Genomic DNA, 27,136 nt, shown 5'->3' with positions numbered 1-27,136 from the left:
AGAATGTTATATCCCACATCTCGAACGCCTCCATTCCTCTCTCTTCCTTCGTCCTCAGCCTGAAATAAAAACCTGACACTCTGTAAAAGAACCCTGACCCAGAGGAAATGGGGGCCGGATAGTGGCCTCAACTGGGGCAGATTAAATAAAATCCAAAGTCAAGCCAGCGCCTACATTTACTGACCGCATAGCACTAAATATCAGCCTAAACTAGCTCACTACCTCACTTGAAAGTTAAATATAAAAAAAACAAGTATAAGTTGGTATAAATGGACGGAATCCGAGCAAAGTTCCGCTCTAATTTGAGGAGCCCTGAACCGCCCCTTTTTCATCTTCCGTACTTTATTTCCCGGACGGTGGAAAAGAAAATGAAGCGGGGTGAGGCAAGCGATCGGAAAAATACGGTCGCAAATTGTTTGCTCGTTGCCCTCCCGTTGTGCCCGGAACGTATAAGTATATCTCTAGAATTTCCAAATGTATTTTTTTTCGTCGCTTCGACGATTTCATTCCGCAGTTCCCACCTTCACGCGCTGTCGGTTGGCGGCCGCTGGACAGCGTTCATTTGTTTCCCATCGGGATGTCCCGTTCTCCATGGATTGTCGATCGGCGGCTTCTTCTCCTTCCCCTCCCCCACACCATTTTGCATACGTTGAACGGTCGTATATTTTTCTTGACTTTTTTTTCATTTTCGTATCTTCACCCTGAAGGTCTGGATTGGGTTTTATCCCTTTCGTGTTTGTGGGAAAATTTGTTGCTGAAGGTTTTTTTTGTTGTGATAACAAACCAAATATGGTCTCATGTTATTTTTATCCTCATTTTCCGTTTTTATTAGTCTATGTTGGAATTACTTTAATTTTACTATTTCAAATGCGTCATGCATTTTAAGAAGTACTTCCATTTTTTGCCAAAGAAACTATCATCAATGTCTTAAGCAACTCGAAGAGGCGAGGAAACATAAAAAATCACGTGCTCTAGCATCAGCCAAAATCAAAGTAAGTTAATCTGAGATGCAATAATATTCAAGCTTGTATATTCATGTAAAAAGCAGCCAAGACAAGGCATTGTGCGTACCGTGCTATTCTCTTTTTATGGCAAAAAGTGATTTATCCTTCGTAAAAATTTCTCAGAGATTGTGTTCGTAAATTTAAAATAATGGCATAATTGCGAAGCGCCTTCCGCATCAATAATGAGAAGCAATTATAAAATTACCGTTTTAACCAAAATATTCTCTATACGAAGGTGAGTCTTTAGGTCCACCTGCCGAACCTCCAATTTTACGATAGATCGGTAAATATTTTATTACAATGAATTCTCTTCGTCTCCCTTCGACTCCCTTTTTTATGAAACTCTTATCACAGAGCTTACGAGTTTATTTCATGGTTCTTCTTTAATCGGTTTTCTCGGATAACTCTGATACCGCTCTTGACCCTTTACCTGATAGTCTTAGAGAGCGCACGTATGGATCTGCTCCCTGATATCGCGGCATCCCTCGACTCTAGTTCCAACGGTTAATGAGATGATAGCATTCTCTGCCACACCCCCTGCTCAGCACCGCGAGAGGAAGATTAGATGCAGCTGACGGTGGATTGGTGGGAAAGGGTGGACAGGCGATGGAGAGATGTTTACGCCACCCTCCCCTCCACTTCTGCAAACGGGAACTCTCCACGCCACACAGGGGTGATAGCTGGGAAAATGCGTCTGCGTATAATGTGTAGGATTCTAATTTGTCCTTCTTGTTGAGGGTGAAGTTCTTTTGATCTGGGGTGATAACTAGGGTAATGCGTCTGCATATAATGTGAAGGATTATAATTTCTCCTACTAGGAGAGAAAGTGGAGTTCTTTTGATACCCTAACGATGCACTTTCCCTGTAGTTCATAGAGGCCGTAGAGTTGACAATTAGTTCATACTGCCGTTTCTATCACCTTTTCGTTTAGATTGGTTTCGCCGTGGGACTCTATCACTGCAGTTCTGCGGCATTTTCCAGTATGGAAGGTGGCGATGAAAGGTGTTTTGTACGTATGTGAATGCGAAATTGCATAAGAATATAGTTTATGTGTGTTTCAATTTATTTATTCTAATTAGGCCATTTTGTTTGGGATGAAAATTAGTGAATACATGTGAAATATCAATTTTTTATGAGTTTGTTGAATTTGAAAGATTTTCTAAGCGGCTGTCAGGAGTTGCATACTTCAGCCCTTCTCCTCTGCTCCTAATGCCTCTTTCTTGATGAAGGCGTCTTTCTTTCTTCCTCTAGCAGAGACTGTAAGAAGATTAGATAAGATTTGATTTGCCGATGTCGCTGTCAGAACGGTTGACTTGTAAAGCTATTGGGGTGAGGACGTCAATTTAATGGAGTATTCCCCTATCTATTTCTTCCTATACTCTCCTTCGTCTTGTTTTTGGACTTGGTGTTGCGAAGGTTAAGTTTAACTCCCCACAAATTGGGTCCGGGTAATGGGAATGGATAGAACGAGAATTAAGACGTACGAATTTTTTGTGCTAGTATCATTCCCTTACATGACTATGGAATTTTCATGGAGTTCTAGCTAGGTATTCCTTTTCTGGTTATATACGAGGTTTTGGGATCTATTGACGATAAATCCGAGGTTTTATCAATTCTTACGCATTACATTTGGCGGGACTAAGGAACGAACGACGTTACGGCCGAGGCCGTAAGAACCAAATCGCACTGTGTTTAATAAATTGATTTCTTCATCATGACCTCAATTTATATAGTAATTAATTATTTCATGGACTACAGATCAGTGAAATGAAACGAAAAATATTTGCCGACGAGACGTTTTGATATTATGCTATATCTTCATCAGGTCTGTGAATAATGGCCACAATAAATCAATACATGAAGAGATGAACAGTTTGTACAATCATATTTTGTACAGTACTAAAATAAAAAGTATAAAAAAATGATAATTTACACAAATAAAAAAGAAATGACAAGTTATTTGATACATGTCAAAATAATAATATGTCTTCCATTTCATTTATGTACTATAGCATTTTTTATATTTTTATTTTATCTTTCTGAAGAATATGGTTAGAAAAATTATTCATCTTTTTATGCATTAATTTATTGTAACTATTATTCATAGCCCTGATGAAGGTATAATATAATATCGAAACGCTGGCAGACATTTAGTATTTCATTTCACTGACCCATACTCCAAGAGACAATTCATTTGTGTCTTTAATGTGATAAAGGCTATGGTTTCGTTTTCATTATTGGGAACGTCTCCTTTCCGTCCCGTATCTGTCTCGGGAGCACACTCGGCTACTTTCGTATTCAGTCGTCCTCTTACTCACCTCTATCCTTCCGTCTTTCTACCTACTACTTCTTATGTCTCCCCCATCTCTCCTGGGTCTCTATTCATTACCGTGCCATTATTCCCAAGTTCCCCAGAGCCTCGCTTATCTTACCTTTCGCTTTTAATCGCTCATCCAGTCTTTCGGTCCCAATTTCCACCGTTTGTGTGCGTTAAAAGCCTTCCCTTTCATCGCTCCCAAGGCATTTGCCGGCTTCCCAATCCTCTCCGTCTTTATCAAACTGGCTTCCTGCGTGGCGCTTTCTCTCGCCTCAATAACACAGTTTTGCTTTCAGTATCCCCTTTGCCCGTTTCATAAGACCGTATATATTTTTTTATATTATTACTACCTGAATTTTCTCTCTTCAACGTCAACGTTGGGTAGATTTCAATACCTAAAGAGCCATACCGATGAGTCAATATTTGATGGAACGGTTTGCGCTTTTATTCTTGATGACACTGTGTTGATTTGATGATTTTTGTGATGTACTTATGCTCTGCTTTTGAGAGAGAACAAGCTCTGTTTGGAATTCGTGTGTGCATCATTTTTTTCATTGTTGTCGCACCAAGGAGTTGTGTCAATTGAACTCAGCCAATCGGTGAAGGCCTTAAATCCCGTTGGGATAAAGTGGAGTGACGTATCGCAGGGATCCCTAAGAAAACAATTATGTTGTGCTTTTATTTACATTAGGTAATTTTGCTAATATCGATAAGTTCTCATTGATTTATTTAGAAAATTTTTCTTCTATATATATGGGTAAATGACATGGATATCCTTTGTACACGGATTTTTGTGATGGATTACTTCTTTTTTTGTAGGTTTTCATCCACTCACTCAAATTGAATAGATATCATCCTAAGTAATCTCACGGATTGATATTGCATCTTCAATAGTTTTTTTTCGACATCATGCCTATTGTTTTTCAAGACACTTCGTTTGCAAGAAAAGTGTCAGTCATAATATCAGTAGGGTTTCTGCCCACTGGTAGGTCCCGAACAGCAAAACCATCTCATCCTTCTCCTATCCTGCGCCTCCTCCTTGGTTTCTCTCTATATTCCTAGTATCTTCTATTCGTCTTTGGTATGCAGCATTCTTCTCCCTCTCTGTTTTCTCATTTCACTGTTCCATGGTCTCGGCAGCCCTCAGCAGTTTCGGACTCCAGCCGTGACGTCCTCAGTTGTTCCGAAAGAATTATGCTTATGCACTCGTCCGGCAACCGGGGAGGTTCTAGGTTCGGGTCTCCGTTAGGCCGCATTTTTACCCTCTGATTTCTGGCTTTTTCCATCTAACACAGAGCCGTTGTCCTCGTCTATTTTCCATTAAATATTCCTATCCCTTTCTTTCCTTACCTATGAAATTATTTCTGCATACATATCGTTTAAATCCTCTTCCCTCTAAAACTATGCCTAGTCCAATTCCTTTCCCTTTCTCTTTTGTATGGTTTTTAGTAATGTTCATTCCTCATCGGCTCTTTCTTGTACCATCTTATTTCTCACATTATCCTCTCAATTCACACTCTCTAGGCTCCTCCACGCCCACATCTCAAAAGCGTTTTTCCTATCTCTACGTCTTCTTTCCATGGCCCTCCTTTCACACCCACACATAGGTAAACGTCGTGAAATCTCCATGATAAAATATAAAAAAACAAATAGTAATATCCTTTAATTAATTTCCTTTGAATCACTTTAATTACTTTTGACACACTGTCATTTTCAAGATCTTGGAAATGACTAAGAGTGTCGAAACCATGGTTGATATTGGAGTTACACATCAAAGTGTGGACGTTACCATTTTTAAATATTTTATCATGTTTATATCGCATTTCCACTTTGTCAAGCCTGAAACGATGTCATGCGTCATGAAATATCGTGTAGGTCACGGAATCCATGAGCTCGAATACTCAAAACATACTGCATAGTGCGTCTGAAACTACGCCTGTTTTTTCCTCTCGGTGTTCTCACGTGTGTGGCGGAATTTGGAATATGAGAGTGGAAGGTCGAAGGGGAGGAGGTGAAAATAAGGGAGTTGGTGGAGGGATGTTTGTGAGGAGGAGCAGCAGCAGTCTCCTCCTCATCTCTCTCTCTCTCTCTCTCTCTTGCCGTGTCGTCCCTTGACCCCGAGTCCCACGCTTACCATTCGGGGGAGCATCGCTTTCAAACTCGTTTTCAACTTTCGGCGATCGGCGGGGCGGGTGCAGGAGTTACGACGGCGCAGGGGGGGTGGGGAAGAGACGCAAAAGTCCTTCGGCCGCCGTTTGGCGCGTCTCTCGTCTCCACGGCAACACTCGCTATAAGCCCCTCCTTCCCTCCCCCATCCAATCCTCCCCGATTGCATTCGCTTCTTTGCGGGAAATGCGACGAAGGAATTATAATTTTTTTGTCTATCCTCATTCACGCCATAGACTCCTTAAATGCTAACATTTAGTGAAATGAACCTCAAATCCATTGTTGACGTGTTCATTTTGAGGAAATTTAATCGATAGTAATAAGATAAAAATAGCTGTAGTAATTTGTCACACTAATTTATGCAGTGGTGTAATGGTGCAGGAACGCGTCGGAACGCTGCGCCGCGCCGTCGCGACAATGGTTAACAACAGACGTAATAGTGACATAACATTTTTGTCAATTTTGTTGTCTCAATATTTCTAAGATATAAATTTGTAACTAAAGCAAATTAAATTGTAACTTGTAAAGAAAAAAACAATACGGAGTAATATTTCACATCGAAAAAAAGTTAAGGAAAGTACGTTCCGGCACTGCTAAATTTGCCATGACACCACTGATTTGGTGTGGAAAGTTACCACAGCTCTTGGTAGTTCATTGCAAAAATGGACCTCGATTAAGTTGCCACTGAAATCCTTAGGTTCCCACGGTTTTATTCTTGCTCCAAGAGAAATTTTACCTCTGACAATATGTCAGTTTCACAGATTTAAAATGATTTTCGATCAACTAACATCAGTGAAATTAACCCAATTGCTGCGAATAAAAAACAGCTATTTTAAATCGGCGAGAATACTGTCAGAGCAGCTAGAACACCTCCTGAGGATAAAACAAAACGAGTCGGCTTTCGAAATGTTGACACTATCACGAAGCATCATCTGTTGCGAAGCTCAAGAAATTTTATTGCAGTTGTTGTTTAAAAATGATTCTTTCACCTATGACGTTCTTTTTTAAAATGTATCTGATCCACCAGCACTGCCAAACATCGGGTGAGAAATTGAAAGACAACTGAAGTTTAGGGTTCCTGCCTTTGACACATTTTCAAGGCCTATATAGTTTGATTAATAGGCTCACATCAATATTGATTCAATATCCGAAAGTTGGTTTGGATAGGTAAAAGAAGAGCTCATTCCGGATAAGTCAGGCAAACTATAAATTCAGGGTAAGGGGTCAGTTCCTTTCTCTGTGCCTCTTTGCACTTAAGGATTTCTTAGTAGATGTGTCTGAGGGTATCACCCGTGATTTGAGCCGGGGACCTCCCGATCAGTAGTCCAACGTTGTACCCACTTGTCCACGACGCTACCCCTAAGATTAATGTGTAGGCTCCAATTGTTTAGCAATTGCTGACGTTTATCTTTCAGTAAGACCCAAAGGATATCGTTTTAGTCTGCGTTTATTGATGCGTTTTATTTATTTTCATTACTAAAGTATTGGCCTAAGGTAAACTGGTCTAATATTGCTTTTGTAAGAACGAAAAGTTTAATGCTGGTCGCTACAAGTTTTCCCAATGAATTTGGTCAATATTTAAGAGTTTATATTCGTAGCCGCTTCACGATTACTGTTTTTTGCATAGCATGGGCAGCTTTTAAGGTTTTTCGTGGAATCTTTTAACCACATTCGTTGTCATCAATCTAAATTTGTGTTGCCTGTCCCTAAAACTATGCACATGATAGCTGAAATTGGATGCAATCATCATGACAGATTGTGGTCAGATTATCTCAAATTGGGAAGTTGGCTTTGATGCATAGCCAGCTCAGTTTGTGTTCCTCTTTCATCAGCGGCTTAACATATTCATGGAAGTGACTCAAACGCCTCTCGTAGCCTCAGCCAGTTCGTCGTGGAGCTACTAGAATCATTTCTTATAGCCTTGGAATATAATTGATTCATTCATTCAACTGCTATTTTGGCGCCTTCAATTTTGTGTGATTACACCGCTGACCATTTATGTTGCATGAATTTTAATGAGAAAATAACCTCGGGGGAAATCCATTACGATTTCCGAAATCACTAAAATTTCTGAAGTTCCTTGCGCAAACTGATAGAAAAACATTGAGAATCAGTTTTTTTTATATTTGAATTGAATACTAAAATTGAATTTCCTTTTTTCTAATTCGGGTTATTTCATTCATAATGGAAAGGCATTTTATTTGAATAAGAGTTTAAAATGCATTGACATGTAATATTATTATTATCATAGTTTCATCTTTTCCTTACCTCTTCAACCACGATGTGGCTCTACCACTTAATATTCCACTGTATCGTATTCTATATTCACTTATCATGAAGCTTAGAATTTTTCTATGATAATCACGTAAGTGGTAACTAGTTTGAATCCACTGAGACGCATTTCTGTAACTCCGAAGTTTTGGCATAAAGCATTTCGTCTGAACTTTGCTGAAGAATTTGATGACTGCCAGTTATTGAAATTAATTTATAATATTTAAATTAAAAATGTATTTGAGTTTCTGTATGATTGCTGTCGTGATTATTGTATTGATGAGTTGCTTTACCCATTTAAATGGGTGCTTCTCTAAACAGTCTGTATATTTCCAGTCGGATGAGTTGACATAATGGTCCTTGATATACCCCTAAATACTATTTTCCTTTCTTGGAACTAGTAATTCACTTCAAGCCTTTCTGGAAACTTCCTTGGAATTGACTATGTTTGCACTGCCTTGTTACAGTACTTAAATATTTGGAACTGTTCGGTTTTAAAGTGATTCACTCTCTTCATTCACTTTTATTTTTAGCTTTGATAGAAATTGTGCTGGAATCATGTTAATTTTTTTTTAGACCTTTCGGCCACATTCTTTTTTTTATTTTTAGAACATCTTCAACAATCAAGTAGTTTATTCTGGTTATTTATTCATTCAGGGTTATCTAAAGCCAGCAATACGTAGTAATAAGAATGAAATCGTAGCGAAAATTGTAATTTCTTCGTTATCATGAGTGAACGACCGCCAATAACAACTGGAATAAACGCCTAGACATATTATTATTTCAATTTCCAGGCATGTGAGCGCGGAATATTGCTGGTGGAATTGCTCGTGTTATTAGTCAGCACCGTTTGTAGCTTTTTTTGGGGGAAAACATTTTTTTCTTCCCCTTACATCTCACAGCCTAGGTTGTCGCTCCGTCATTCAATTTCGCATCCTCTCCCGTCGGCTTCCGACGGTTTAAGTCGGGACGAAGAATTTTCATCAACCCTCTCTGCTCCCTTCCCTCCCCCCTCAGCCCTCTCACTCAACTCCTTCCAACGGCTTTCCAGAATAGTGTCAAGGGTCATGTTTTATTCTTGGAGCAGCTCCCCCCGCCAAAAAAAGTAAATCTGAAAGAAACGAACGCCTCTCCTAGCCTCCCGAAAGGTGGCAGCACGCGACGCCTTTAGTGTTTCGCAGGAGGAAGCAGGTGGCGAGAACATGGGAGGCCAATAGGCACAGTGGTGTCATGGTGAAATTAGGAGTGCCGGAACCTCAGAGTAAGGATGGGGGAGAGTGCGCTTTGGCTACTGCGCATGTAGTCAAGATCCCGCACTTACATCCCACACATCCCGCACTTCTTCCCACAAGAAGAGTAAGGATTCCCGCACTTCTTCCCACGATCACGTGGTAACCATGTTGACTACAGAATCTGCTACTGCGCAGCCTGAAAGCGCCCTCTACCCCAATCCTTACTCTGAGGCCGGAACGCACTTATATCAACTTTTTCTGCCAGTGAAATAACACTCTGTGTGTTTCAATTGTTTCAGCAAATATAGAAAAAACAAATCGAAAATATTTTTCTTACGAATGGTATACCTATATTAGAAATTTTGAGGCAACATAATTGTGTTATTTGACAATTATGTCTTTTCTTAACCAGTGCCGGAACGGCGTTCCAGCACCATGACACCCCTGAACAGGTTTTCATATGGTATGAAGTTATCGCTTACATCAACAACGTGGGAATATTGATAGACCCCAGAAACATTGCGTCATAATAATAATAAATTTTATCAATCCAGCGATCATTATAATCATGTTAAAGTACATGTCCAATAAATGATAAAATAAAAATACAAGCTAAAAAAATAACCAATCAATCATGAATTCATTGACTCAGTAGTACATTTTATCCAATAGAAGATGCTTAACCCTCTCATTCAAAACTGAGCCATTTCCAATGTATATAATTTATCTGGTAATGCGGTGAAAAGCTTGCGACCCATATAATTTGGCCATGTAGGGCTGTTGTTGTACGCACAAAATGCACATGTAAGGCTTTGTCACTTCTTGTAAATTGATTTTGCACACTGTTCTTCGTATTAAATTTATTAATATTGCGATATATATATATACAATAACTCTCACAATGTATAAATATATTCGTTTGATACGATGGTATGCGTTTAACATATTGTTTAATGAATTGATATATATATGCGTATATCTAGATTCGCCAAATAGTTGTATGTTATTACTATAAAAGTACCTTTCTCGGTTGCATTTTTGATTGTAGACTAGTGAAGAGCTTCTGTAGTGTAGCGCTTTACGGTGCGGAAACATGAATACTTAGGAAGGATGACGAGAAAATTTTGGAGGCGTTCGAGATGTGGGTGTGGAGATGAATGGAGAAAGTACAGTGGACGGAGAGGAGTAGAAACGACGAAGTGGTGAATATGGTGAGTGAAAAGAGGCAGTTTCTTGATGAGATACTGAAGAGACAGAAGGTATGGACGGAGCGAGTGCTTAGTGCTGTGGGGATGTTGGATAAATTTTCTATTCCTTGTTAGGCCTATTCCCTTTCATTTTAAAATCCTATTCCCAGTAAAAATTATATTCCCCTCCTTCACCTTCCCCCGCCTACCTGACTTTTTTCCCATTTGGGGCGGTTTTTAGCATTCCCTTCCCCGTCAGCTCTCACTCCTCTGGAATTTGACACCCTTTGAGACTTTCGCCTCGCTCTAGGGATGCCAACACTCTCATTGACGAATAATCCTAAATTTTAAATTTTAATTTGGTCTGTGCCGCATTCATGTTTTCCTCTTTTCTACGCTGTCACCCAACTGCTGGAGTGCAAAAGTCAAAAAAAGTTTTTAAAACCGATATATATAACATATAAAGAGAATGCAGTGCCCAAAAATGGTAATTAAATATACCTACAAAGAAATTTAAAAAAATTATATCAACACTTCACAACAGTGGCGGATCTATGGGGGGGGGGGAGAAAGGGGGCTACAGCCCCACCTTGGGTATCCAATTTACACTAGATAGAATGGTAATTTTTTACGACCCCCACTACAGCTGGAATTTCACCCACACCTGGCCCCCCCTTGTCCCTATCCTGTATCCGCCACTGCAGTTCACAACATCCCTGCATCACTCCTCGTGTATTGGTGGTAGCTCCTATTTTTAAAAAGTGAGCAAAAAATCATCCTCTATAGTAATATACAATGATACGAATCAGCGTCTATTGGCATTTCTATTGCACACATAGCTCGAAATGATTCGTATACGAGGCATGCGAGAGTTCGGCATCGATGGCGTCAAACGCCTCCGTCCGAACTTCGGCGGACGCGTGACAAACTGACCGCTTAAGCCTTGCGTTTTTTTTCTTTCCCAAGTTGAGGTGGGAATGGGGCGGCGTGAAGTTATCCCAGGGTGGGGTTGGGGATGTCGGCTCCTCTTGTCCGGTTCCGAGGGTGGGGGAAGTTGACTACGGGAAGGGGAAGGAAGGGTGTGAGAGGGCGAATGTCCCAAAAAATGAGAGAAATAAAACGCTCCTGTCCGGTCGATGGTCGGCGCGACCTTTCCCGAGCCTTGCGCTTTTCTCCCGCTCACTTGTTCCATCTCAAGGACGATCCCCGCGCCACCGTGGATGGTTAGCGAAGGAGGAAGGGGTGGAAGGGGGCAAAATGGGGGGGTGAGCAATGAATTTAATCCCAGGAAAGAAAAATTCTGCGTGGGTAGACCATCGAGATGTTGAGGATTTCGGTCGGTACTTTTATTCTCAAGTGCAGGCTTACGACTGAACACGTGTCTCTTGCGCGCAAGTTTGGGGAATTTGGTGTACTGCGAATCATCTGTGCTTTTTATTTTTAAATGTAAAAACGTATCATATTTAATCGAATCTAAACTACATTTAATTCCTGCAAGCGACCTTAAAGGGGGAATATCGGCGGAATTGTTGCGGCGGGGTAAAGTGCTTCCCTTCCAAACAAGAGGTCGCGGGTTCCCGTCCCGCCTAGGTAGGCTCCCATATCCATAGAATGGATGTTCTTGCACGTTTAATTGTTAAGTTGAAAAAAGAAACTCGATGCAAAAGGCCAATGGAGTTGTTTTCGATGGTACAGGAGTAAATCGATGGCTAAGTTCTAACAACACGTATCTCAAAAACAGCAACTTTTCAGGTTCTAACAGAGCAGAGTAACAGAGCTAAAAAACGATTCATTTTTTTTAATTGTATATGATTTTAATTGAAATAAAAAACCAAAAATACATAAAACTGAAAAAGAAGCATATATTTGATAACAAATAGTTTCTTTTTGCTTGAATTTTATTTTTTATTAACAGTATTGGCAGTATTAACTCAGAGCAACCAAATTTTGAGATACGTGTTGTTAGAACTGAGTCATGGAAATGCAATCTTGATTTCTGCAAACACTGACGAAAGCGGGTTGTTTCTAGAAAAAAGTATCAGTTACAGCTGAATATTTGGTCATTTTTCTCCTTGAGGGTTTCGGAATGATACTGCGCCGGTTAATCTTCATACTGCACCGCCTCAATAGGCGTTGGCGGGGGTTATTAGAGCAGCGGCCATTAGCATACTTGAGAATACGGAAGAAAAAGTTACAGGTATCTGGTATCAATTCTATTCAACCTGAGAATAGGATGGTTTAATAAATAACTGTGTAAAATTGTACGCCTATTAAAATATTCTATATATAGTCACTTAAGTATAATTTCCCTAATCCTGAAGGAGTGCTTAAAATAGCGACAACATGTTGAAAATTTGTCAAAGAATTTGAGGGGAACTACTCTTATATCGAGTATTTATTTTTTCGGTATAAACGCCAAAGTTATTTTTTTTAATGCCTTGGGCAACTCAAGATTAAGCTATGGTGTTTTATGTTGGGGTGGATCCTGCTGGCTCTTGAAATTTAAAACTCTTCCCTATTAGTGTATTTTAAACCTCAATGCTCAGCTACCATTAGTGATCAATTATTTTAGATTCCGTGTTTATGTTTTATGGCGAATGAATCTGTAGGTAGTAAATATCTGAAAGCAATGAAAACTAAACAGATTCCACTTAAACGTCACCATACTCTCTGTCGTATAGTATCCGCTACCCTAATTTAAGCGAGCGAATTAATATCCCGGGTTAACTGCTGCGATAGTAAATCTTGTCCATGGTATTGAGTGGAGTTAATCGTAGCCTCCACTTTTAATCAATATAAATATTTTGTCTGCTGAATAGAAATTGGCAGCACAATTAACGCTTTGGCTATTGACACATATTCGTGATCACTCTGAAATTAGCCCACATCACAAGAGGCAGTGGATAAATCAAAGTGAGGGCATGTTAATATCTTGGCCGAGCATATGATTTAAGCCAACTTTTTAGCTGTCGTTTTAATCATAGCGTCTATCAGGTTGATGTACGGCCTTAATCTTGCCCCACCTTCTTTGGCGATTAATTCCTTTTCTTGGAAGCACCATCGAAATTACAAATGTGTCAGATTTGAAGTTATTTTTTATGCGATACAATTAATCATCAGTCATGTGTAAATACGGATATGATTGATTGTTTTCTAAAGAATTACTCTAACGTCGTTGATTAGCAAATGACATTGGTTCTCCTATTAAGGTTTGGTGTTATTATAAAATGACGATTTATGCGTTCAATTTTGGGAAAAACAAAAGGAGTCCGCTGTTTTGAGGCAAATCATTGATGATAGTAACTTCACAAAGATAATCGCTTGTCAAATTTGCTCTAACTTTTCTCATTTAGGGAATTCGGTCAATATATTATCATATGAAATTTGCACCGAAGGCTTTGCATAAAACTAGTCTTGGGACTATTACAAAATCTCTTGAGAGATTTCAGGACATTCTACCATCTATGTCTTTTATCATATGACCTCTTTTATTATTACTACATAATTTATTTCTTTTTTGTATTAAGTCATGTAAAGTATATTTTAACAGTAAAAGGCGATGTCCTATGCGTCAATATGCGTCTTCGGATCATGAATTGTTTCGGATTTAATACAGATGGCTTTTTAAAAGGGGTTTCTGTTTTCCTAAAAAAATATTTCCATAAAAATTGTTCAATTAACAGAAAAAGTGCTAAAAATACTGAATCGGCCCTGTGTTACGACAGTTATAAGTTGTCTTTCCTCAAAGTCTTCTTAAAAACAAAAGTGCATCAGGTTAGAGTTAAAAACCGAATAAATGTAACTCTGCAGTTGAGGAGCAAAGTCGTTAGCTTATATATAAATTTCCCGTTGTAGTTTGAAAACGGTACTGCATATTTTCCTATCACTCTGTCACTCAATCAGCCCGAAGGAAGGTTTGGATAGGTGAGGGTTGAGCTCATCCCAGATTATAATTTTATTTGCGTTTTAATTTCACACTATCGGGGAGGGGGGCAGTTCCTTTTCCTGCGTCACCTCGCTCTAGAAGTTTTTTTTTGGCTGATTGAAGACTTCACCTGGGATATTTTTAGTGCAATGTTTAGACATCACCTTTGAGGAGAATTACTCAAGTGAGGAAAACAGGAAGATCTTAGCAAAGAAGGTAGATGTGAGTAGGCATAATCTAATGAAAAGATCATCACGGAATAATATTAAGAAAACGCTAGTAAAGAGCCTGATTTGGAGTGCAGGCCTACGGAAACATGGATACTAATATAAGAGAACAAGGAAAGACTGTAGGCTTTCGAGATGCAGTAATGGAGGAGATGGATAAGGCGAAATGACAGAACTACGAAGTGCCAGGCTTGGTGTGCGAGGAGCGGACACTTCAAGATGAGATACGGGGGAGACGGAGGATTTGGCTGAAGGGAGTTGTGAGCGGGCAGGGGACTTATCTATGTGAACGGGAAGAATGTAAAGTAAGCGAGGGGGGAAGGTTTAAGAACAAGCTTTATAGATAGAATAAAATGGGCTTTACTGGTAATTGAATCAGGAAGTTCAATTTGGGGAGGGTTGTCAGGCTGGGTGATTCGCTAGATGCTCCATGTAGGCATACCTCAACCGGCATAATGCTTGAATAGGACGCATCGCTTCCCTATCGATCAGTCTTTTTTTATGACGGATTAATCGCTGACAAACTGGCATTATGAAATCGTCTGGACATTATCAGGGTCAATAGAAAAGATCCTGATCCTATATGCTGGGATCTCGAATTTAAATTTTTTCCTTAGTAATTTCGCAGATGACTTTTGGATTCGAAAAACAGTCAAATGTAGACTAATGCCCATTATGCATACTCTGATAATAAGATAATAGCGTAAGTTCTAGACGAGTTGTATGACATATGCATGAATTGCCACGAGAAAACTTTCCTCCGGACCGGGAATCTAAGCGCGGGAGTCTGGCTTTCCGGGCCATTTCGCAGACGCTATGTAGGTTCCTAAATTCCCATTGTAACTGTATCGGCAATTAGTCTGAGGCTCATCGTACTAGATATTACTAGTCATAGCACTGGAGTTATACATCACTGAAAAAATAAGGAGACAAAATTCGACCGGTCGAGAAGGAGGATACAATCATGTTACCTAAGTGACTTGTAAAAACTAAATATGTCATACATTTTGGGTAGAATCTGACCAGTACTCACGGAGGTACACGGATGTGTTCGGCCTTTTGCGATAAGTTCAAGGTAGCCTCCACGCATGTAAGTGGGACTCGTGAGTGAGGGAAAATTCGGCTGGTTGGAAGGAGGTGGGAAGTTGGTCGGATCAGATCTCGGGCACTTGTACTGGGTCTCGCCCACGCCCGTCTGCACAGACTCCGGCGCTGTCCCGTGTTCCGCTGTTTATATGGGTGTTTTCCGCGACGGTTTAATTTCCATTGGCCCTCCGCCTACTGGAGTCTTCGCGAATACTTTTTTTTTGCCACCTATACACGCCCGCAACAAGGTCCCATCTTTCCCTTTGATTTCATCTTCCTTTGTTTTCCGTAATTTCCTGCATTCTGACCTCATCTCTTTCCCCCCCTCCAGACGAATAAATCGTTTTCTGTCTTGGGAACGATCGTTTTACGTCCGGAGACGCCAGACTCGCCCACCCGGGATTTTGCTTTGCTTATAACTGCATAAATATGTTTCAGTTTTTTTTTTGTTTTAGCTCATCCAATTAGTCATGTTTTAAAGGAAGACTGCATATTGCAAGAATCAATGCTACAGTAAAGTCGCTGTTATTGATTTTGTATGAAATAGAATCGAAGAATTATATTTTGGAAATATGTAAAATTTTACTTGCTTATAGAATGCTCCAGGAATTATTCCTTAAAATTTGCGTCATTTTCCCAGTTCATAGATAGTATTTTTAGTGAAATGTAAACGTACTCCTGTGTTTGTATATCGTGGGATGCTATGTACTTTTAAAATTATTAATTACGCAAAAATGACTACCCAGACCAGTCTGGGTAGACCCAGAATGGCCTAGTAGAGTTCTCTAAATGAGCAAGTCGAGTAATTTTATGAAAATGCGTGGGTTATTATTTCAGAGGGTAATAAATCGTCCAGATTCCCTCAATGAGAAAATTTTGAGAAACATTGTTTGATATTTGTTTCTGTAACTTTTAAGTGAACAATTAAATGGTTGAAAATTTACCTAAAACCGGTTTTTTTCTACTAATGACCATTGTGAACTTAGTTGCTCCCTCCGCGACTTTGGCTCTTGGGTTGCAAATATTGGCTAAGGGGACGTGGAGTTTTATCTGCAATTTCCATGTTACGCGGCAGTCCAGTCATAAAAGCTTGAGTCATGAGAAATTTTCTCCCTTGGTTTGAATTTCACGTGCCCTCATTTACATGTTCGAGTGCTAGGAACTGGGGATGAAGTTGAGCAAACGAGACGTATATGTGATTCCCGGCACTATTTGTGCCAGTTGGCTACGGAAATTGCCTACTTCGACTATGGTTACTACCTTTGAAGTGATGGCTTTGGCCTCTCGGCGATGGAATTGTTGGCCTCAAACGTTTTTGAATTTAGTCGATGTACAGAATAATCCTATAACTGTGTGATAACTAGTGTAACAAATGTTTGGGTAATTTTTATTCAAGAAGTGTACTTCTGGAAGCTCATATTTTACAAGTGGAAATTCTATGCGGAGGTTTCATTGTTAATTTCTCTTTCATCTCATAATAATCCATGGTAGCTATGCCTATTAATTGCTATGTTATATAAATGTTGCTATCGTCATCATAATTTTGATGATATTATGGATTTTGATTGTATTAATATTTAATAAATGCTTAGTTGATGTCCTTTCATCATTTCAATAACTCATAGCTATCGAGTGTTGAAATTTTCAATTCTTTATCAATGAGTCTGTGGAATATTTTGCGTAAAAAGTCTGAAAATAAAGAAATACAGCGTATATATAATGTTTTAGTAGTGCTGGAGTTACAAAATAAAGGTCTGATATTATTTTTTGTGTCGATTATCAATAGCAAAGTTGTGGATTTCAGGTGTCTGTTTAGGAGACATATATTTAAATTATATTTATTAAATGAGTCATCCCCTTACCATTGTTAACTATTTTGATACTTTCAAGATAAAAATTTCGGATAATTCTCTTCACTAGGTTCCATTTTATGCTTCTGCAAGCAGTATCCTCTTACATATATGTAATAAATATATTTTGGAATGTAAAAAAGCCATCATTCCGCCTGAATAAAGTCTTCTGTGCCGTCAAAAATTTATCAGTTTTCAAATGATTAACGAGGAGGGTTACGCGTATTTCAGTTCAAATAAGTTGTATCAGAAATGTAGGTAATCCTTGCGATGGAAATATTTACGGCCCTTTACGCGATTAAACGATGTCTTCCAAAATAAGTTTTAACGACCGGCGGACATAATTCAGGCTTTTATCTGGAGACTTTTCCTTTCGTATGGTCGGGCCAAATTTGTCTTCCCAGCATTCCGTTCCATTCTGCCCGAAGATTGATTGTTTTCCAGCTGTGTAAATATATATATGTGCTTACCGCCGTAAAAATTTGGATTGATGATTGTACTAATTTGTTCTGAGCCTTGACTGGGGGGCGATAATTCGAGAAAACAAATTGGATTCCTCTCTGATATTTCTTAAATTACTTGCTATGCCGCTGTTTGTACCTACTATGAACCCATCGATCTCTGAGAAGGCACGATCTTGTGAGCGGACAGCACATTGATCTGGCAAAATATCAGAGTGCTATTAATAAGCCTCTTTAATTTAAAGTTTTGTACCCCAAATTTGAGTTTGTAATGTAGTAGTCTAATCGCTTGTGGTAGGAAATACCTCTAAAACGGCCATTTTTACACATCATTTATAAGATACTTTGTTTAGAAAATCAATTTTACGTCATTTCGTTGAAGTAATTAGTGATAATTTTATGACATTAATACGCGAATGGATAGTGCTTTTGAGAAGTATAGTCTTTTATCAAAATGTACCATGAAATTATCCGATGGACGAGTTTCAAATGCCACATTTAAATTTCCTTATCCAATAATCACATTTTCCTTTTTTTAAATGCTTTACTTTCCCAAAACTTAGGCCATAATCTTTTAATGTTCACAGCATATGGAATGGACCATTCTCCACTTTTGCCTTAAACTTGATTGTTAAAGTATTTTTGTCCGAGAAAATACTGCAGTATAGTGTTAAATTTTGAGATACAGTTATAATTTTACGAGGATCCACTCTTATGTATGGATCAAGGGTCTGATGCCGGTCCGAGTTTTTGTACTATTATACTTCTCCCCCGTAGCCAGTGCAGGCACATCTCTCAGCCCCGGAATGACACCTGGGCTGAAGTATATTTGGACGGTATATCAAACTGGCCTCAGAACAAGACCTGAAGACAGAGAATGTCTCTTTCTCCGAAACGTAGGTGGCATGGAATCATCTGAAGCAACACATCACCCGGGCGAAAGCCCGAGAACGATTCTCCAAAATATTTATTTTTCGTGGAGAATTTCCTACTTTGCCGTTCATATCATTCCCCCAGCATCATTCTTCAACTTCTCCTGGCAGTTTTTATTCCAACCGTGTGTGCCAGACTTAATCTTTCAGGCGCGCAATTCATCTCCCATCTCCAATTCTAATCGGCCTTGTCCCGTCAGCCAATTACGCCTCTTTACGATGAAACAAACATCCGTGTGTGGGGGCGTTGAGCCATTTGTGTGACTGCGAATGAATCACTCGAGATCCGGAGGAATTTGGCGCTACGCTTTCGTAATTGGACTTTTAGGATTTTTTAGCCGCATTGTCATGGGGGATGCCGAACTCCTTCTGTCAAGTTTGTCTCTCGCCTAAATACATCTTGATATATCTTCATTCTATAGAGTACTATCTTTATTTCTAAGAAAAATATTTCTATTTATTTTACATAGAGACCATAAAAATCTTTATTTTAATGGCGTATCTTGCCGGTTTGTATCGGTGAAAAATCAGGAATGAGCATACCTATGAATTATGTAGTGATGTACGAGTATATATTGTCTCTCATACTTTTTTCAATTTCAGTTAATATAATCCGAAACTGGTTTTACCGAAATACCAGCATAGGTAAGCAATTATTAAAATTAAATTATCAGCATATAGCTTCTTGTTAGTCGCTAAGAACTTTTCATATATATTTATAATAAATCACCATCTTCTTTCAAAATTGGTTTGTTTTTTTATCATTATGATAGGTATACTGTGAGACAATTACTTATGTTTGTAAGTCAATGTCATTTTTAATTTGGGAAATAAAGTATATAGCCTTCAGAAACCGTTTTCGATCTATTTCTCCCATTTCCTCCTGACTTATGCTAACAGAATAATCCATCGAAAACTTTGTGAAAGCATGGTCTATTCATGGGTGATGTACATTTTCTGCCGTTGTATTTTATAATCATACGCAGAATAGGTCTCGTTGTATGTTAAAGAGGAGGTTTCAATCTGGGGATGGTGGGATGATGGTAGGTATCTATGCTCGTACCACAACCGGTCGAATATCTCTAATTATAATAGCAAGAATGAGTAACATTTTATTCCACTACGAAATACTTATGTAAACTGTCGTTTGACAACCTTTCACCTGGTGAAATACGATTATATTTGTTATCCTTAGTGATTACCTGATATTCGGTAGAATTTATATTTACCCACTTCTTTCTGTTCCCGGTAATTCCCACGCTTTTTTCCTTAGTCCTATGGTCAGTTGGTATATCATGCAAGGAAAATGCTGTTTGGCCGGACATATATTTTATGTACCATTCGGTGGAGCGTGAGATTTCTGGTGACGCTAACTTCTTGTTCTGAGATAAACATTTCCCCGCTTGAGTGAGACTAATCTTCTAATCTTTCCACTGACTGATTTAGGCTCAGCCGTCATACCTTTGGTTTTATGGGACAAATAGTCTCTCCGTTCTTTGCGTGGGTAGAACACTCTAAGGCCCGTATTCATAGTCGCGTCTTGAGCATTTGCTTGATGAAGATCGCCTCAAGCACGAGCTTATTCGCTATTTCCGTTTCATAGTCGCCAAACAAGACGGTCTCAAGTCATTGTTGAATGAGACGAGCTTGATCAAGCTCGCCTTGTAATAAGGCGAGCTTGTCCGCTTTCATAGTCGCGCCTTATTGTAAACAAGCAAATGCTCAAGCGCGCCTGTATTCATAGTCGTCAAAGGTCGTCTTGTTTATCAAATAAGACAACGAATAAGATCGCCTTCGTCAAGTCGACGTCGACCCCGTCTTGAGCAAATGCTCATTCAAGTTTGTGTTACGTTAACCGCTGGAATCCGGACAAAATACAGTTTTCTGACGTTTTTACTCGAATTTTATTGCTAATTATGGAAATTATTAGTATTTTGCTTCGAAATTCGGCGAGTTATGAAGTGTTTCGAAGAATATATTAGGCTGGAAGGTATGGAAAGGAGTGGTGAATATATTCCTAAAAAGAAGGTTTAAGGACGTAAAATTGTGGCTGATTCGTATCCTGCGGGTTATGCCGTAAAGTCTAATGTAATCTGTGCCAACTTCTCTGACGACTTGATTCACTTCATTGCTGTCACAAAATGGGAAGTGGACAACCGGTAAAGTGTGTGTGAAACATTGTTTTTCAATGCAAGGAGAGGATACATCGCCTTATATGCTTCAGTAATTACATTTCGGATATCAATGGGTCTTATTTGACGTGGATTACGTGTTCGAGTGGAATATTTCATTGATAAAGTGGTGTCTGAAAGTGCGAGTAACATACCGTTACCTACAGTTCACGATTGTGCTCCTGTGCAAACCTTTTGTGGCATAAATTGTTCCATTTTAATTGTTTTACACATTATTAACCTTGTCATTATGGGTATCTGATTATTCATGACAGTAATATACTCTTCAGAGAGTACCTAACGTTTAAAAGTCATTGTACTGGAGTGCTTGTCAATCAGTTATGAAATATTTTGTTCCTTTTGAAAAGAAATATATCCTTTAGTTGCACTGTCTAATTCCTGTTCTTCGAGTTATTTCTAACTTCTCCAATTAGTGGAATGCATGTCTGTTCCTACCAACATGTATTTTGTGGATCTTCGAGAGTGCAACAAGAATGAAATAGATAAATGTTTGGAATTAAAGTACCTAAGTAGCCTCTGCTTCGAAGCCTATGGTACAACACTCTTCGAAAGGACTATTTTGGTGATGTAAAAGTAGTGGTCGTTTAGTAGAAGTGCTGCTGTCTGATCTGAGAGAGTATTACATTACATCTTTTGAGTACCAAGTGGTAATGAGTAAGTGACGATAACCACTCAATTTAAAGTTGGTAGGTTAATGAAATTTGGAGAGCGGAGGTGTTATTCAATCTTCTTGTCACAGCAATCATGTCAAGGGGCAGGGATAAATGTTAGCGAAAAAGTTAACTATCATTCTACCAGTCTACATAGTTGTGAAGTGACATAGCGATACTTTACTACCAATATTGCATCTTTTTTGTTATTATTTTATAAATAACGGATCTTCTTAACGTGGTCCCTACCTCAACACTGAGTAATACAAGTCTCACTTTAAATTTCTAATGGAGATAAACGGAGTGTTATATGATCCGCAGGACGAACCCATAGGCATAGCAGTCGCTAGATTACCGAAACGGTACATTAGGGATGCTCAAAATCCCTTCGATTGGTATCACGAAGGGGAGTTTAAACAACGCTACAGATTTACCAAACATTCTGTCACCCATGGTATACTTCCCCTAATTGAGAGACCTCTTAACAAGCCAAATAAGAGAGGTCTTCCTATTTCCCCGCCTCTGCAACTACTCATATGCTTGAGATTTTATGCGACTGGCAGTTTCCAGGTAAATGATTTATTATTTCTCTCCATCAATATAGTTTGTAACGACCGGCTCATATTTACCTGTTGAACTTTCGCTTGGTCAGTATAGATTCTTGGAAAAGCAAAATGCTAGCAATACCTCTGTTTCTACATCTTTTATTTGATGCTCTTCTTTTGGAGTGTGATCCTTTTATCAACAGTTATACTTATTTGTATGGTGAAATCATCTTAAGCTTTTAAAAATTTCAGAAAGTATGTGGAGATACATTAAAAATTTCCCAGCCTACAGTTTCAAGGGTAATATTCAGAATCTCCTCACTACTGGCGTCGCAAATGCGGGGTACAATTAAAATGCCAAGTACCATTGAGAATAAGTTGACCACCAGGCAGGCATTTCAAGAAATGGGGAAAGGTAGAGGTGATGTTGGTCTGCCAGGAATTGATGGTGCAATCGATTGCACTCATATAAGGTTGTCAAATGTACATCTCAACAATATTCAGGAAGTGTATAGAAACAGGAAAGGATTTTTTTCTCTGAATGTACAGGTTTGAAAAGTTCCAATATTCCTTTAAGGAGTTGATCATACTTTACTTTATCACAAGCTAATTGAACTAGAGTTAGAAGTAGGAAACTGGGTTGATCGTTAGGAATTTATTTACAATGAATTACAGTTCCATCAAAATCTTCATTCAAGCAATATGTATTTTAAAGGCCTTAATGCTTGCATATGGTGTTATAAGAAATATACATAAAATTACCATCACTTCATTTAGGCAGTTGTAGGCCCTTCGTTGGAGTTCTATGACATTGTTCCGGAATGGCCTGGCAGTCAGCATGACAGCAGAATTTTTCAAAATTCAAGACTCCACATGCGATATGTTGAAGGTTACCTTGATGGTTGCCTGATTGGTGATGCTGGTTATCCTTGCCTACCTTTTTTACTTACTCCCCTCGCCAACCCAGACACTGAGGCAAAGCGAAGGTACTTATTTGAGCTAATGGTAAAATCTCTCATTAGTAATATCTTTAGGTCATACTACCAGCATGTGATCATTCATTTAATTGAAGTTGCCTTGTTAATAAAAGTATTCTGTTATTTGAATTACTATGGCAATTATGTGAAATATAATCGATTAATTTTCAGTATTATGTAAGCATATGACATAATTGTGCTTATGTTATTTTACATACTCGGGAAGGTTCTACCCCAAAGTGTATTCTTCATTTTAATACTTACTAATTTTTTGCAACTCTGTTTTTTAATTATAGAATCAATGGTGGTTTATTGTTCAATTAAGTTCCTTTAGGGATTTGGTTCTCAACCTACCTTGTGTCATGAGACTTAAATAATTTTCTTGCTACCATCTTCTCCAAATGTAAAAAGCATAAAATTGTATTCATTGCTATTTAAATATAGTAATTTTAAATATTTTTTGCGATGGCCTCCAGCAACCCTTGTGAAAGGGTCAGTCAACAGCCCAAGTGGTAACAAGTGGGAGGTTGAGAACCTATACATTAAAGGATGACCTCAAAATTGAATGTAGTAAAACCCATTTTTCCAGAAAATTGTTTGCCATGATATCAGGTTCTTATTTAAAAATTTATTCCTGCAAAGATTTTCATTAAAATAAAATTATATTCTTTATATTTCAATTTCTTTATTCTTATAACATATTACCACATATCTTATGCATATAAAATTTTAACATATATGATTTCATATGATTGTATGATTTCATTTCTAAAAACAACATAATGCTAATAAAATCAATGACACAACTAACACATTTACTCAACAGGGATAAGAAAACCAATAAAAATTCTTAATTTTTTTCCTCATTAAGGAGGAGCTCCTCCAACTCTGCATTTGCAGTTGCAGCCCTCTCGTCTAGTTCATGCATAATATTTTCATGTTACCTACATTTTTCTGTCTCTGTCTCGAGGCGAGGCCATAGCCAACTCTTCATCATACTTCATCAGTTTTTTTTTAAGTGCTCCCTTTTCAACTCAGATTTAAGGTAGCCTCTTTCCTCTCTCTCAGTTCTTGATGATGCAGTAGCTGAAATAAATTCTTTTACTTTAGGATAATTTACTCAGTTTTATAATCAAGAACTGTTACTAAGGTTTTTATTTACTAGTTATGTGGTACATCAGGTGGAGACTTGTCTATTCAAATTTATACTAAATAATCTTGTGATCAACAAACACGCTATCATTTTATTTTATTACATAACCGATTAGGTGCCTTAATTTAAAGCTCATCATGGCCTCTGAAATCAGGATATATTTTTGAAAAAGAATGTTATTGATTTCCATGGTATTTATTTGCTGCCTGACGAAGGGACTGATTAAATGAAATAATTCAGAAGTTACATCTCAATATGCATATGGACAGCAAGGGGCTGTTTGAGAATAGGTTTTTTTTCTGAGATCACATAATGTAGTCTGAATGTGACCTAATGTGGGGGTTACTTTGGAGCCACCTCAGATAGCCTGTTGTGCTTAAATTGGAATGCCTGAAGATAGTAGGTGGTCAAGTAAAAGAAACCAATGTAACCTTATAATGCTTCAAAACCTCATATTGAATTTCAATATCATAAAATCTTATTTTGAGTCAAATTGGCAATGTTACTAAATATAACCTTTATTTGACCTTACCCATACCTCAGCATACTAATTTCTTTTAAATCAGAATGAAATTATTTATGTATTGTCTGAAAATGCCCAGAATATTTGAATAATGAGACATAATTGGACTCTATCAAGTATAATCCAATTACATATTCATTTCATAATAAATGTCATTATTAAAATCAATATTTTTACAGCTTATACTAATTCTGATGTGCATACTTAATTTGCTTTGTTAAATGTGTAGGTACAATGAAGTTCATACAAGAACAAGAATAGTCGTGGAAAGAGTGTTCGGAATTTGGAAAAGGAGGTTTCCATGCCTTTCAAAGGGCCTATCCACAAAACTTATTTGCACAACAACTGTCATTGTAGCCTGCGCTGTGCTGCACAATATGAGCTTGATATTACAAGATGTTCCTCTAGAGGAAGAATATGTTGAAGATGAAGTGGTTCCAGTGGAACCACCTAATTGGCAGCCAGGAGATGGTTTTGCTATGCGACAAGCATTAATTGATCGTATTTTCATTTAAATTGTGAGATAAACAATATCTTTAGGGTTTAATGCATTCAATATAATTAATATCATTCCTTGAAATTTCAATTTCTATTTAAGTAATCACCAACTAAAGCATTTCTAATATATATTTGCTTTCTTATTCATTGTAATTTTATATTTGTTTACCCATTTTACCAATAAATGTCTCCTTTGTATAGCTGAAACAAGTTTGATAAGAAGTAATTTGTGTAATTAAAATATCTGTCCAAATATCATAGAACCAATCTTCCCACCTTGATCTGATGATGCCTCGTCACACTGGGTGTCATGCATGCCCACCACCATCTCATTCATATCTGCAATTATGGAATGAAGCCAATAAATAATTAAATTTAATAATGCAAGCAAGTTTAACTTCATTCCCAAAAAAGAAGGCTGATTGAAGATTCTTTTGCCTTTTTTTAATTTTATAATAAAAAAATACTAAAATTATGGGAGGTACATGATATTTAATTGATTCTTGCCTTGTTTGCATTAGCACAAGGAGAAATAGGAAACTATAAAATGATATACCTTTCAATTTACTTATTTGAGTTACCATAAAATAATTTTAAAATAAAATTTAAAATATATGCATAAATAAATATCATATACATATAACCATCATTGAGACCCATCTCATTAGGATATATCTCACCTGTGGATATTACTTCAGTGTTATCACAATTATCTTGTGGTATTAGATGGTCTGCTTTTTCTATAAAATTAAAAATAATTGTATTAAAAGAATGTAGATGTGATTTTAATATTAAAATGTTACCGAAACAAATCACAAATTAATTGTCACAGCAATACAAGTTTGACCATTAGTGGCCATAATATCTGCAGTTTAATTATTCCAAGGATACAGAAGACATGTTAATCAACTATGAGAGACAGTGGTAAAAAGCCACAAATAAAACATGAAAGATTTCTGAAACTTCTATAGTTAGATCGGTTTGTTAAATATTCATAATTTTTAAATCTTATTTTGTTTATATTCACTCACAGCTACTTCCTTATTTTCATTTACTTCTGTTTATATCTAAATTTAAATACTCGCCGCAAGTATGCATGCACATTCCTTCAGGAGTAAATACTCATGCATATATTACCTAACTATTTATACATCACAAAATATTTACCTGCAATTTCATCAGGCGGCATGATGTTGGAATTGAAAAGTACGTATAGGGGTTGTAGCCATCAAATCTAGAAGAATATTTTGTACCTCTGCATCAATTACCAGGAATTTAGATGGCCTTCCTCCGCTAGTTTTCATACGATTTTGATTTCCCGTGGTCGATGCACTCCTTTTTTGTATGTTAGACTACCATGGTTTGAATTAGGTCTCCGATCGCTGCAATATAATAATTACTTCTTTTATTATTGATACAAAGGCCATTGAAATGAATGAATTTTTCGTGCACCAAAATTTTACCGGTAAAGTTAATTGACAAATAGGTATTCCATTCTGTAAAATTATAAAATGTTAACATACCTCTCGCGTTACGACAGACGACGTGTGGTACACCTGCGTTATTTGTCGCCAAACATCTTCTTTTCTACGAAGTGTTGGCATATCTCCTCTTTTATCTTCTTTTTTTTACATTTGCAAGTATATCCAGGGATACTTTCCTTTCCATTGGAGTATTATGTCGATATTTATTAGACGCGGATGCCGTGATCGCGCTTCCGTGAATGTTATTAAAGTCACTCGAATTTACCGCGGTAGTGTGGCGCTGGTTGTCAAGTAAACAAATGTAACGTCGTCGGTGATTGGTCGATCAAATAAGCATTTGCTTGAGCATTTGCTTGACGAAGCTCGCCTTGTTTCAAATAAGGCCAGCTTGATCAAGACCAGCTTCGTCAAGACGAGCTTATTTGTTGACTATGAAAGCGGCAACCAAATAAGCTC

At 37.9% G+C, this 27,136-nt stretch overlaps 2 protein-coding genes and 1 long non-coding RNA gene across 4 annotated transcripts in view; 2 read left to right on the top strand and 1 right to left on the bottom strand.

The window, feature by feature from the left end:
• LOC124161067 (division abnormally delayed protein) overlaps nt 1-27,136 on the top strand; it is a 1,055,554-nt gene that overhangs the window by 777,638 nt on the left and 250,780 nt on the right. The window lies entirely within an intron of this gene.
• Nucleotides 21,813-25,493, top strand: LOC124161068 (putative nuclease HARBI1). 2 transcript variants are annotated; one of them, XR_006865311.1, is made up of 3 exons: nt 21,813-22,070; nt 22,298-23,031; nt 24,928-25,493. XR_006865311.1 is itself a non-coding variant. In XM_046537241.1 (3 exons), exons 1-3 carry the CDS (start codon nt 22,382-22,384, stop codon nt 25,211-25,213), a joined length of 708 nt encoding a protein of 235 aa, XP_046393197.1. In that variant the 5' UTR covers nt 21,817-22,381; the 3' UTR covers nt 25,214-25,493. The 2 variants fall into 2 exon arrangements, 1 of the variants encoding a protein (XP_046393197.1); XM_046537241.1 differs by having other exon boundaries at nt 21,817-22,594; nt 22,823-23,031.
• LOC124161069 lies at nt 23,712-25,919 on the bottom strand. The gene is made up of 3 exons (XR_006865312.1): nt 25,877-25,919; nt 25,473-25,535; nt 23,712-24,108 (listed from the first exon to the last, which is right to left on the bottom strand). It is a non-coding gene; the product is annotated as an uncharacterized LOC124161069 (long non-coding RNA).

This window comes from Ischnura elegans, chromosome 6, assembly GCF_921293095.1.
Source record: "Ischnura elegans chromosome 6, ioIscEleg1.1, whole genome shotgun sequence".
Lineage (NCBI taxonomy): Eukaryota > Metazoa > Arthropoda > Insecta > Odonata > Coenagrionidae > Ischnura > Ischnura elegans.
Note: the sequence above shows the minus strand (reverse complement) of the source record. Positions and strands in the feature narration are given on the sequence as shown.